We start from the raw sequence: 14,309 nt of genomic DNA, 5'->3' as shown, positions 1-14,309 counted from the left end.
TTTTGTGTGTGTACAAGTTTACACAAATAGCAGAACATGGGAAGGGAACCAGGAATTTCTGCTTTCTAATTCTGGCCCTGACTCTGATGCTGACTTCCACTCTGGCCCTTGACATTTCCTTATCTTCACTGTTTTAATCTCCCATCTTAAAAATTAGGATAGTACCTATGTCATTGATATGTTTAGAGGACTAATTTAAACTTTGACAAGTGCTTTGAAATGCTACCAAAATGCTAAGTATTGTTTAATACATAACCCTCCAATCCCTGAATCAGCTCATGCTAAGAAATGATGGCTAGCCCAACATTCAGGAAAATGAGCCCTTCTTTGTTAAACCGGATCCATAGTCAGGTATGGTGGTAGACTATGTCTGAAGGGCCATTATGATACAGTTACAGCTATGCTGGGAATCCAGTTCCAACACAGTTGTCCCCTTTTTAATTACTGTGAAAGCTTTGGTCAAGCATAAGGTCCCATGCTCCGTTTTTATCAACTTATAACATACCTAGAAAAAGTAAGACTATATGCAGATGTGCCCCAAATCCACTTATCGCAATACCAATCTTTTCTAAATATTTTCCTACATATACTAGGCTTCAGGTGTTTTGAGAACATGGTGTCTTTGCTACTATAGAGTGGAATAATGTTTATAATCATGTCAGAAGATAATTTATAATTCAATCAGTGTAATTAGCTGTAGTTACTCTGTTGTGTAATGGCCTTTAGTTACTCTCCTTCTTTAAACATATCACCGTTCCATCTGGTATAGAATTTTTTAGACTGTTACAGGGAATGTCCCCACAACATGTACATCAGAATCTTTGACAACTAATGATGATATAATAACGAATAATATTGCACCCAGATACCATGGCGATGGATACCTTAAATACTTTATTACTGCATAATTTATAATCTTAAGTGATTTACAAAAATTCATCCAAACAGGTTGGAAGTAGGTAAGGACTGTAGGAGTAAGTGTTATCACTTCTATTTTCCAGATGGGAAAATTGAAGAAAAGAGGTTAAGAGTCAGATTTCAAAAGCCGGCCCATTTGTTAAGTGCCGTCCTTTAGGTATCTGGGGCATGATTCTCCCTCCACCCCCCGAGGTGCTGAACATCCACCTCTATCATTTATTGATTCATTTGCAGTTTTGGCTATTCAGTAATTGTGAAGATTAGGCCCATAGTGTCTAAATTTGGGAACCCAAAATTAGTGGCTAGTTTTAAAATTTGGCTGTCTTACCCCAGGTTGTAAAGAGAGTCAGTATCAGAGCTGGGAGTAGAATTTGGTGCAGTAGAACCTCAGAGTTATGAACACTGGAGTTACAAACTGACCAGTCAACCACACAGCTTATTTGGAACTGGAAGTACTCAATCAAGCAGCAGCAGAGACAGAACAAAAAAGCAAATACAGTACAGTACTGTGTTTAACATAAACTAGTACTACAAAAAAAGAGAGCAGCATTTTTCTTCTTCATAGTACAGCTTTGAAACTGTACTAAGTCAGTGTTCAGTTGTAAACTTTTGAAAGAACCACTATAATGATTTGTTCAGCATTATGAACATTTCAGAGTTACGAACAGTCTCCATTCCTGAGGTGTTCATAACTCTCAGGTTTTACTGTAACTCTTAGCTCTCAGTCTGTGCTGTCATCCCTTTCAGTCACATTTGTTCTCTAGATCGTATTGTCTTTCTTAATGATGTTTTGCAAACATTCCCTGAACTAGGAATCCTAGAATAGGCATTCTTACTGTTAGAAGATAAATTTTCTGTTGAGGGTGGCTTTTTTTTTTTTTTTTTTTTACATTACTACTAATGTTAAAAATATTCAATGCAATAAACACATATGATCAGCAAAATTGAGCTAACCTAGTTGGGATAGTGTGCAATAAACTAATTTTTGGAACAACTCTAGAAGCTGAAACTCAAACTAAAATCATGGTACCTACCCATAAAATTCATATAGCAAATTAAGAACCCGTACAAAAATATTAAAGAGGAAAAATACTTTCTAGGTAGAGATTTGATATGTTAAGTGTCAGGTCTGTGTTAAGATTACTGAAATATGTGAATGGGCATAAACAAACATCTTGCATTCAGATCTCTGTTGGCTCTGAAACTGTAATTCAAACATGTCTGTAATCAAACAAATCTAACCACCCTAACATTTTGAATCCTTAAATTTAGAAAGTTTTAGTTTTATTTTGACCTGTTATAAAGATATATACAGTTTGTATCCAAAGTCTTGTTTTAGGCCAGTCTCCTTTGAAATAGGATGTACTTTAGTGGCACTGTCAAGTGCTTTTGTGTGAATTGAATGGAGAATATTCGATGTGCCTAAGAAGCATTGGGGATTTTGTTTAAGCAGATTCGAATCATTTTTGTATAAGCCCATATGAATTGCTTTGCAGAAATATCTCAAGTTTTTCTGATGTCTTATTGCTGCCTGGCTTGTTTGACTTACTGTATATCTTTTGTTCACAGGCAGCTATAAATGGTGTAATACCACAAGAAAACGGCATTCTACAAAGGTAAGTAAAGAAACTTGGAGCAGTAATGTGTAGAAAGAGGTACTGTGTAACAGTAGTCATCGGGAAGGTTTACTTTCTCTTCCCCTGCCTCCTCTTTCCTGATCTCCAATTCTATCCCTTAGGAGGAAGATGTAATACTGTATGTGTCATTTTGAAATAGTTAGACTCCCAAGAGCCATGAGTTCAACTCCTGGGAAGGCTGACTGAACCCCTCAACTTTCCAAGACTGATTAAGGACCTGATCCAACCCTCCTCAACATCAGTGAATTCTTTCCCCTGGCTTCACTAGGTGTGGGATCAGTCCCTATAGGATATACAGTTGACTAAGTCTGAGTCTGTCAGATAAATTCCCTAAAAGTGAGGTCCCATCTGTTCTGCATGGACCTACAAAATCCCAAAGCACTTTTTCTAACAGCTGGGAATTGCCCCCGTGTCCTTGGCTAATTTTTTTGTCTTTTTCTCTTTTGATGCATGTGCACACGTACATGAAAGGTGGTGATAATTTTTCTCTGTGTTAGAGTTACTGGTGCCCTTTCAGTGGGCTGCAGGTAAAGGATACTGTGTCAAAGGAGGTAGATTACTCACTTCAAAAAGTCGATGCACTTGTTTTCTTTCAAACTTTTGAATTCAGTTTTGGCCTGTGTGATTCTAAGTCACTGAAGCATGATCTGCTAAGTGCTGATGAGGCAATCGGAAACAGCAGAACAGGAATTCAACTGTTTGGGAGAGCTGGTAGAATGTTGTGATATAAAGCATTCAGGACAAATACTCAATATGATATTTTAAAATGTTCTTAAATTATGGTAGATGCTACTTACATTATAAGTAAATCAGTATTTTGGCAGCTGTGCTGTATGTAATAATTAGGTCTTAACTTATTTAATGTATATTGTCAACAGTCACTTTTTTTTTACACTCAGGATTAAATCCTTGTTTGTTCTTTGCAGTGAGTCGATATTTATTTTTTATTTGTATTAGTGTAGGGTCCAGAGATCCCCTGTACATATGCATACAAAGCATTTTCAGTCTAAATACTCACCAGACTGATTAGCAGTACTTTTTTCTTTTGGTTCAGCAATAAGTGAAGGCATTGATAAAAGTCAATTCTGAAGTTTCTTCCGCATCTATTTCTTTAAAAAAAATCTAGGCAGTTGAATGTGTGTCAAGCTGTTGTGGGTTTTCCGCCCGCTGGTGATATAAGGTGGAATTTCAGAGGCCTAAGGGAGTTAGGCACCCAATTTCCATTGGCTTTCAAAGGGAGTTGGACAACTGACTGCCTTATGCTCTTTTGAAAATCTCACCCATAATCTCCTAAATCAAAGATTTTGCTAAATTGAATCATTATGTGAGTGTCCACCTGCTGGTAGCTAAGTGTGTTTATTGGCTTTTTTTTTTTTTTAATGCAATTAATGTTATTTAATAGGGGTTAACAGGATGCAAGTAATATTTTCAGAGAACAAATATCCTCTCGGCCACCAAATGTAATACAGTTGTGATTTAAAGAAATATGTCCTGAGAACGCTATTTAGGATTACTAACAAAATTATTGTCACAGAAACTATTGTATCCCTTTTTAATTTTAACATTCAGTAATCCCCACCCCCTTTTAAAAAAAACAAACAGCTTGCATCAATATGTGGTCATTTTTTAACTCTGCATAACAAATTCCTAGTCGTACTTAGTATTGTAATTAAAAGCTGCACAAAACAAAACAGATTCCTTGTGTACTTTAGAACTCTGAAATTCCTGTAGGTTTCACATAGCTGCGAATTCCGATTTGTGYGTCTGCTGACTAGAGAAAAGGAAAAGAGACCTTTGTACTACCAGAAAAGCATAACACTTAATTTTTTCTTTTCAGAATGTGGGAGGTAAAATGATAGGAATTGCACCAGCAGACAGTTGGGAATGTAGACAGTGTTTGTTAATTATATAGCATGTGTGTGTAGCAACTGGCTGTGGTCACTGAGTTCATGTCATCACTGTGGGGTGGGGAGCGAAGGGAGTTCCAGGTTTTTTGTTTTTTTTTTAAAAGCTTTTGCATCAAGACACTACTTGACTTTCTTCTTTTTAAGAAAGTTGAATATGGCCTTCTAAATAAGGTCCCTTTAAAAAAAAAAAAAAAAAAAAAGAAATTGGCATGATCCCAAATTGCAGCAGCCCTATTAAAAAAATTAAAGTATCATTCATTCAGATTCCATCCTTGAAGCACACTCTGTTAGTGTGCACCAGTCATCAGGACATCTGGAGCTGCCTAGTAAGGGTAGTTTCCCATACAGATTTCACTGTATGTCTGTAGTCACTGTCTTCCACTTGAGGACATCTGCAAAGCAGAACTCCAGCCATACTCTACAAACATTATTTCCTGGATTCCTTGGGTGGAATGTTCATTTTAGTATGTAAAATGCTCATTTTGTCAAAATGGTTCGACATTCTCTTTGGCCTGAATGATGTTTCTTAATATGCCTTGTTTTATCACTCTGCTTACTAATCCCCAGCACTGTGCTCTTTGGAGAGAGGTTAAATGAAGAGCCTGTAGCTGGAGTTCTCCAAATTAATCTGTGCAAAGCTACATTCACTTCTCGCTTTACTATCCTGTGGTCCGTATGTAATTGCTCAGGAGTAGTGGGAAGGGAGATGATTCTCAAGGAGAAGCTGGTATTCAACATTCTGTAATTAACATATATTTCTAGATTTTAGTCTTAAACTAATACCCTGATGTCTGTATAATCTCCCTTAAGTGCTTGAAGCAAAAAAAATTACTTATTTTCCTCTTTAACCTGTCTGATTAATTGGCAAATAGGTTTGTCACACTAAGATTATGGGATGCATCTCTGCTGCACTTTCTCCCAGACTCTTTTGGGATGACACTAGCCTGATGTAGTAGTAGAATGCTGGCTGCTGTGTAGAATTTCAAGCATGGGATACCCTTGCGATTCTGGTATGGATATATAGTACTTCCATGGGGTTGCAATATTGTGTTCCTTACTCTACAAGTCATTCTGTGATTTGTAATACATATATTAAACTTGAGGCTTGAAAGATTTTTACAATACTGTAGGACCAGCTTTTAAACAATCTCTTTTGAACTTTTTAGTTGCTAATATTTAAGAAAATGTTGTAGATATTATAATTTCTTACATTGGTAGTAAAACAGCCTGTATGTCAGATACGTGATACAATATAGCAGTCACAAGTGCAAGTTGTGGATGACAGTAAGGGAATATACTGCTCATCTTGCTTGCCTCGTGTTTCTTCAAATAGTTCAGTTATCAGTCTGTTCTATTTAAATGCTCTAAACTATATATCTTTCAGTGAATATGGTGGAGAGACTTTGCAAGGACCAGCCTATGGTCCCACAAGTCATCCTACAGCATCTTCTTCAACTCCTTCCTCATCCTCAGCGTTTCGACATGTAGTGCCGTCCCGACAAATAGTGGAAAGACAGCCACGGATGCTTGACTTCAGGGTTGAATACAGAGACAGAAATGTGGATGTAGTACTTGAAGACAGCTGCACAGTTGGTAAGGTTTATTTAGAATAAAAATAAGTGTTGTGGTACAATAATAAAAAGAAAAACAATGAACAGTAACAACTGAAAATACTAACCATTCACAAACCTCTATGTAGCCTTAGATAAAATGGCACCACTGTATTTTGATGATTAATCTGCAAAACTATTGTTTTGAAGTCAAATTTATAATTGTTTCTGAAACCAGATTTGAAGACTAGTGGTTCGTTGTAGCGTTAAGGCACAGTCCACATATGTGAACTGCCAGTCATTGTGCTCCAGCGAGCATGTGATCTCTGTCACTTTTTGGATGCATAGCTCCTTTTCACTTCAGATCAGTCACTCGTGGGCAGGCTCCCTCTGAATCTGTGCAGGGCTGGGCATGGTTGCACCCTACTACTTTGCAAATAAAGATTTTCATTGTCTTTTCAGGGGTGGGAGGAATTCAGACTATTGGAGAATGTAATTTACTTACTCATCTTCAATAATGCATTATATTTTGTTGCTAGTTACACTTTTTCCTTAAGACTTCTTTATGTAAAAGTAACCTAAGAATGAATACATTGATACCTCTAGCATATTGCAACATATGTTCAAGTTGCAAGGGTCATGTGCTGACATTCTCTGTAAAACTGTGACTACAAGAATTCCTTTTAGCTGACGTAGAAGCAAATCCCTTAATTCATTTACCTGAGATACTTTTTAAAAATCAAAACTAGGAGTAAAGTGAGGAGATGCTGAATAAAATACCACATTGCACTCAGTGTGGTAGTAAAATTGCTTCCATATAATTTTAAAGTGAAACAGTTGTTCCTATGTATAGTATTTTATACAGTATCAAAGGGTGACACCTAGTGGTGATTATTTTGGTCTATTGAGGCTGTACTGGTGTTTCAGATACTGGGCTTGATTCTCCTCTTCCTTGTGTTTTGTGCAGTCACTTACATCTGTGCAAAATAGGTATAAAAACATTACCAAATCAGAATTCTGCACTAACACCTATAATACCATTTTATACCCACGTGGCACAGGTATAAATGACTAACCAAGGAAGTGGTGAAACAGATCAGTGCAAGAACCTAGAATGTGGTATTCACATACATAACTTTGTCAAGATAGTCTTACTGAAAAATTACAAGGTAAATTCAATAGCAATATTAAACCAATTAGTATAAAAGATTGTTTTGCAATGCTGATGGAGGAACAAAATGGAAATTTTTCAGCATTCAGCCGGATTCCAGTTGGAATACAGGTGGGAAAATAGATGTGTCCTTAAACATATAGCTGTTTTTTTCCCTCATGTAGGCTGCTTTCTTAGTCAAGACCCAGATACTAGCTCTTGTAGTAAGCCATAACACCGCAGGCATAACTCCCAAAGCAGGTTGACTGTGGGGTGAGTGGAATATTTTGGGGAACACATTTTGAAAATGAAAATATTGCTTGAAAAGACCTGAATAGTTCCTAACACTGTTCAAACCAGTTGAAACTGAATCCCATAATATATTAACCGCACCTCATTTTCAGAAAGATTTTGCGCAAACCAATTTGTAAGAAAGAAATAGTATGTGCTGTTGTGAAATAGCTGCCTGCCATCCATGTGCATATAACTCATAATGGTGCATCCTAGGATGTGATGTTCAAAGTAAATCCCACATTTTCTACCTTAAAACTTTAAAAAATGTGTGTTAGTTCAAAAGTAACAGTTGATATTGGCTTAGTATTACTATAAAAAGGAACAGTGGCTTGATTCTTGTCTGCTTCTTGCCAGTGAAGCAGGGAAAGAAATGGGAGAAGCAAAGGTGGCTTTAAACCACTTTTATGCTTCCTTTATATACTTGCTGTCCAGGGGCTTGCCAGGCCCTTGTTGTATTTCAGAGGAAATTCAGGGCTGCTCTGATTTTGAGTTCTGGCTGTGGTGGCCTCTGGCTACATCTCTGGCTACATCTCTGGCTACATCACCTCTCCAACTCCCTAATCTTTGCACATCCCATACTTCTGGAATAGTATAGGGTGATTGTGACAACTCCATGCTGCCTAGGCTACTCTCTTACATGGGCTGTTTACCTCTCCTTTATGCTCCCAGAGTGAATTAAATAGAGTACAGGGTGAAATCAGCTCCATTTTATCTTCCTTTAGTATATTATTGTTGAGAAACGTGTTTTTTGAGTACTGTCTCTGTGGTTACTCCACTGTAGGTGTGTCTGTGTCCCTGTGCTACTAATCAGAGAACGTTGGTAGCAGTCTGTCCCACCTGTGCATGTGCTGCTCCTCACCTGCCACGAGGTTAGCCAGCATTAGCAGGTGACCCTCATCAGTTCCTTCTCAACCACCTCAGCTAGAGAGGAGCTAGAGCTGTCCATTCATGGATTGTTACCTCCCTTTAGATTTGCTAAATTTAGCTTCCCTCAAAGCTTTTTTCTTTGTTACTTCGTTTACATTTTATTTAGCCATGCCTTAAAACAAAAGGAAAAACAGAAAAAGGAAAAAAAACGAAGAAGAAAGGGTTTGCCTCTTGCCAACCCTGGTAACATCAAGACTCCCCCACCCCACTGCACCCCCTGCCTGGAACAGCCCTGAGTGCCTCCCATCTTAGCCGGGGGAGCACTGAACCAGCCAAAGTCCCAACCCCTGCAACCTTGAGGAGACCCAGGCTGACTGATGCTCAAAACCTCCCACCCACCCACCCCCGCCTGGAGAAGTCCTGGGCCAGCTGCAGCTGCGCCTGCCCTCCCCAGACTCCAAGCTGCCTGGGGAAGAGCATTTCTCAGGTCCGGGAGAAGCTTTTGCTATGCCCCATGCAGGTTCTGGGGTGGCTGCGGAGGCAGTATTTTCTACTCAGCTTCCTGGGTCCAGGGAGATTACCAATGAACCCAGGAAGCTGAATAGCACATACTGCCTTCTCAGCCACTATGCCATCCTGGGGGATTGTGATTGTATTTTAGCCCCCTCTGAACCTTAGAGTCCAAAAATGAGGTACCAGCATTAATTCCTCTAAGCTTAATTACCAGCTTAGATCTGATAGGCTGCCACCAACCAGGTCTTCCAGTGCCTGGTACACTCTGATCCCCCCAAAACCTTCCCTGGGGACCCCAAGACCCAAACTCCTTGAGTCTCACAACAAAGGAGAATAAACTATTCCCCTTCCCCCTCCTTTCTTCCTCCCAGATCTTTCCTGCCCTGGGTACACTAGGAGATCACCGTGATTCAAACTCCTTGAATCACAACACAGAGAAGAATGTCCCTTCCCCCCCTCCGTTTTCTTTTTCCCTTCTCCCACCAATTCCCTGGTGAGTACAAGACTCAGTTCCTTTGCCTTACCAAGGGGAAAAAATAAATCAGGTCTTTTTAAAAAGAAAAGCTTTTAATAAAAGAAAGAAAAAAGTAAAGAATTATCTCTGTAAATTCAAGATGGAAATATAAAGGGTCTTTTAGCTTATAGACACTGGGAATACCCTCCCAGCCTAAGTATACAAATACAAATTAGAATCCTTCAGCAGAATACACGTTTGCAAATACAGAAAACAATCAAAAGACTAAAACTGCCTTTCTACTTAATACTCACTATTCTGAACATATAAGAGAGCCTGTAGGTACGTCTGGTCACTCTCAGATTCCAGAGAGAACACCCAAAGAAAACACACACGCAAACAAAGACTTCCCTCCACCGAGATTTTAAAGTATCTTGTCTCCTGATTGGTCCTCTGGTTCACTGGTGTTCCAGGTTCACTGTTTGTAACCCTTTATAGGTAAAAGAGACATTAACTCTGAACCATCTGTTTATGACAGGGATTCAGCTGCAGATGCCAAATTTGGCACTATCATCCCTATCAGACTCAACTTCAAAGTTCCAGCTTCCAGTGGTGCGCGCTGCTCGGGAGTTACCTACAGTGGAGCACCCATAGGGACAGTACTTGAAGTAGCAGCAGTTACCTTGTGCAGTAATGATAATTCTTTGAGACGTGCTTCCCAGCCCGCCCTCCTCCCCTCTACTTTGGAGTTCTTGTCATTGACTCTGCAGTAGAAAAGAAACTGAGGGTTGCCCACGCATGCTCGCTAACCTTGTGGCAGGCAAGGCGCAGTGCATGCGTGGGCGGGACAGACTGCTACCAAAGTTGTTCAATCTGCAGTGCAGGGATGCAGACACACCTACAGTGGACACATGTCTTGAAGAACTGTTTGTTACGGTACAAGGTGACTGACTAACTTCTGCTTAGTTGACAAGTTCAATACATTGTGCATATTTTATTTTAAATTTTGTATCTGGATACATTTAAAAATATTAAAAAATTAATATTCTCTCCATTGTAATGCTGTTCTCCATTTGAATGATAGATATTTGAAAGCTTAATGTTCTAATAGACTTTGTTGTCTTTAAAAGAGGCTTTTTAAAAAAAAAAATCCTCCATCTCTCTGTTTGGAGTCACCATTTCTCAAGTATTCTAACTCAGAGAACTAGTACCATGGGAGATTCCAAGCCCTGACATGAGGGATTAATAGGACTGTGTAGAACCAGGTCTAATGCAGGTAAGTGATGAATAAGCTTCTGCAAACATCAGTGCACCACATTCCTGACGTGGATCTCCCTGCTATTCCAATCCTAGGCATCTTCTGTGAGGGGAATGTGTTAATTGTGTCAAACTGTGAGATAGATTTGTGACTTGGAGAACTGTCCAGTAGCAACTAGCTCACTGAGCTCACTTTTGCCTCTCTCATATGGTAGAATTTGAGCCCAGGTGCCCAGATGTGAAAAGATGGTACATTAAAGTACCGTACATGTTTTCTTAGCACACTAGTTCAAAGAACTGCCTGTTTCTTTGGCAAAGCAAACCCTTTATAAGGGATCATATTATGTATAATTATTTGAATATAAGTCATCAGAACCATATCCCATGGTGGTTGTTGCCTATCTACACCAGTTCATATGTTTGCTTAAACTGCACATGATCCTTCAAACAACACATACTCATTACCTTATAGACAGAGGTCTTAAATCTTTTTCATTACATGGACCACCTTTTACTACAGAAAATGTCTCAAGGACTGCTTTCCTCTTATCTGTAATTGCAAAACATCCATGTGTCAGCTAGAACAATTACTAAAGTGGAAATGTACTTAGGTCAGTATTTAATGCATGCTTAACTCTCTTAATGTGATGTAGCAGCTGGAAATGAGAAAAGCCAGCACATGTGACTGGTCAGGCCTCTTCAGACCCCCGGTGGTGCTGGGACCACAGTTGGGGAGCTACTGTTTCATAATTGTGAAAAATGATCACAATCTAAAATTATTACTTCTATCCAGGTCGAAAGGTCCAGTTTTGCTTTAAAAAGGCTGCCTTTCTCTCAGTACATTAGTTGAATTCTCTCAACCTAATTCTAAATCCAAGTATTTAATTATTTTCCTTGCATAATAAAGTTTTACATACAGAAATGCCCATAATTCCTACACACACACTATCTGCAAGATTCAGACATAAAACAAAATATGTGACTGTCAATAAGTACCGCTTAGTCCATTCACCAGTAAGGGCCACTGATGACACCAGACCCCTGCAAGCAGATGCCGAGCCCAAGCACCACAGGAAATGTGTACAAACCCCACCACAGCGACCTGAGCTACACCATGTAAAGAGGAAGACTGTGGCAAGACACAGGGCTAAGTTTGGATAAGGTATTGCCCAGATAACCAACCACCTGGGGACACAAATGACTGAAGTGTAGCCTTTGAGCCCAAAGGTCTTCCTCATAGTTTGAACATGCCCCCTGCCAGAGCCTGCAGGGATAAGCTCAGTGATCTGCTATTCCTGTTGGCAACAGGGGCATATGAGGAAAGAGTTCCCACTGATGGAGTGTGACTACGCAGAGGGTTGGATGGCAGAAGATGACATGTAATAGGACTCACCCCCACCATGTTGATGATCCCAGAATGGGTCCAAGGGAAGGAGGTACTGGGTCTTGAGGTGTAGCCAGACATTGATACAAGCTGCCCTAGCAGGAAAGAAAATCAGCTCAAAGAGGACTATTTGCCTGGAGTGTATACATGGAGATGTAAAGCTCATGCCCAGTCAGTGGCTGGAACTGACAGTTTGGACCCACACTGACTCAATTAAAATTGTGCTAGCAGAGAAATTAGCATGCCCAGTGATTATAGGCTCAAACTGGCCAGCCTTTTGGCAAATCATTAAGGATATGAGCTCCAGAGCAGGCCTTGGCCTGTGGACCCCATGGACCTAATGAGTCTGGGGGACCCTGAAGACCCCCTCCAGGATGTCCTCTGTGACCAGGGATGACCAGACAGATGAAGGGATGGCAGGCACTGGCTGTGAACCTCAAGACCTTACTATAAAGAGGAGCTTCACCCAAGAGCATGATGATGCAGAGCTGAGCAGTGTCTGTGAACAGCTGATATCCATGTTTGGAGAGGCAGCAGACCCCTAGAACCTGAGATACCATACCCACTTTTTGCTGGAGAAAGAGCATCTGTATCATGTGAAAAGACACTCTCAGTTGTGAGCAATAAAAACTCATTTACTGATACCCTGTAAGTACCGAAGGGCTGTAATTCAGCTGGCACATGATATTCCCTGCACAGGGCTTATAGGGAATGAGAAGATCCTGGAGTTGGGTGTTGACTCACTTTTTCTAGGTGAGAGTGCACAGTGAGGTAAGGGAGTGTTGCTCTTCCTGTCCTGAGTGTCAATAGATGGCAGCTAAGACTGTCGAGAGGCTCTTTGGTCCCAATGCCCTAAATGGAAACCCTATTTGAAAGAATAGGGATGAACATGGTAGAGCCTTTTAGAGAAGAGCTGCTTGGGAAACCAGTATGTACATGTAGTGGTGGACTATGTCATTCCGTACCCCAAAGCGATACCCTTGTGCTTAGCTACAGTGACAGCAATTGCTTCCAAACTTATGAGACTCTCTTTGCTTGGATAAGTTTCCTGCAGGAAATATTGACTGTTCCGGTCTCCAACTTCACCTTTCAGGTGATGCATAAACTATGTTGTCTTCTTAAAATAAAGGCCGTGCAGACATCAGTGTGCCATCTGCAAACAGATGGCCTGGTGGAAAGGATTAACAAGATGTTAAGAGATATTGTAACAATTTTGTTGGGACTGAGTCTAGACACTGAGACCACCTCTTCCCACCATTTCTATTTGCTGTGCAAGAGGTACTCCAAACTTCTGTGGGTTTTTTGCCCTTCAAAATGCTCTATGGATGTCAGCACTGGGACATCTTGGATGCATTGTGAGAGTTGGGAGGGGCAAGATGCAAACACACGTGGGGTGACCCAGTACATTATCACTCAACTATGTGAACATCTAAAGTTGAGCACTTTCACAAAGGAGGACCTTGTTTGGGCTCAATGGAGGCAAGAACAGGGATATAAGCAAGAGGCACGAACCTTCCACCCTGGAAATGGGTGTTGCTCCTATTACCATCATCTAAGTCAAAATTAATGGCTCACTGGTCAGGTCTGTTTGAGGTTCTGAGACAAATGGATCCGGTTGATTATGAGATCAAGCTCCCCAGCAAGAGGAAGGAGACAAAGGTCTTTCATTTTCAAACTGTGGAAAAAGTGGCAAACGCTCCTGCTAGATTCCTGGCCAGCGAGCCCTGAACTAGGTCTCAATGTAGCTGATAGCCTAGAGTCTGGAATTTTACCATTAAATGAGGCCATTGCTTCTTAAGACCCAGTTGTTGCAAATGATCCAAGACTTCAATATGGTATTCTCCGCGAGCCTGGGGAGAACGTACGCTGCTAGAGACGCCTAGGGAGCCCAGTGGCCATGTGAGCCCAGCCCAAGGCAGTGAGATCCTTTTCTTTTCCTTATCCTTTGTTCAGGGAAGATGGACACTGCAGCCCTGAGAGTGCTCTGTAACTGAGTTGAGATAATTAGACTCAGTAGGACCCTGGGACTGAGCCCAGCTCCTGCAGGGAGCAGTGAGAATGCCCAGGAGTGGGAGTTCCAGTGGGGACCAGGGGCAAGAGACACCGAGACAATGGCAGAGCCTAGGCTGAGAGCTGTCTGACTATAGCAGGCACTGTTTTCTGCATTTGTAATATCAATGTATTTTGCATGTGCTGAAACTTCATTTTGTTGGTTAAAGCAATTGTTAGCTCTTAAGTATGATTAATATCAATTAGTGCTTGGATCTGTAGTCATAGGAGAATAAACTCTCTGGCTTCCTCCTGTGTTAGGTACTTCATATGGCCTTCATTGCTGTAGTATCTTGATGACTCTCAATCTTTGCTATAATTCTCCTCAC

The 14,309-nt window shown here is 40.5% G+C and overlaps 1 protein-coding gene across 3 annotated transcripts in view; it reads left to right on the top strand.

The window, feature by feature from the left end:
- FAF1 (Fas associated factor 1) overlaps positions 1-14,309 on the top strand; it is a 320,055-nt gene that overhangs the window by 74,176 nt on the left and 231,570 nt on the right. For all 3 annotated transcript variants that reach the window (XM_032767242.2, XM_032767249.2, XM_032767254.2), the window contains 2 exons: positions 2,488-2,534; positions 5,847-6,055. In XM_032767242.2, coding sequence (XP_032623133.1) covers positions 2,488-2,534; positions 5,847-6,055 — 256 coding nt within the window. The remainder of the gene's footprint in view (positions 1-2,487; positions 2,535-5,846; positions 6,056-14,309) is intronic.

The sequence above is a fragment of the Chelonoidis abingdonii genome, chromosome 7, assembly GCF_003597395.2.
Source record: "Chelonoidis abingdonii isolate Lonesome George chromosome 7, CheloAbing_2.0, whole genome shotgun sequence".
NCBI lineage: Eukaryota > Metazoa > Chordata > Testudines > Testudinidae > Chelonoidis > Chelonoidis abingdonii.
Note: the sequence above shows the minus strand (reverse complement) of the source record. Positions and strands in the feature narration are given on the sequence as shown.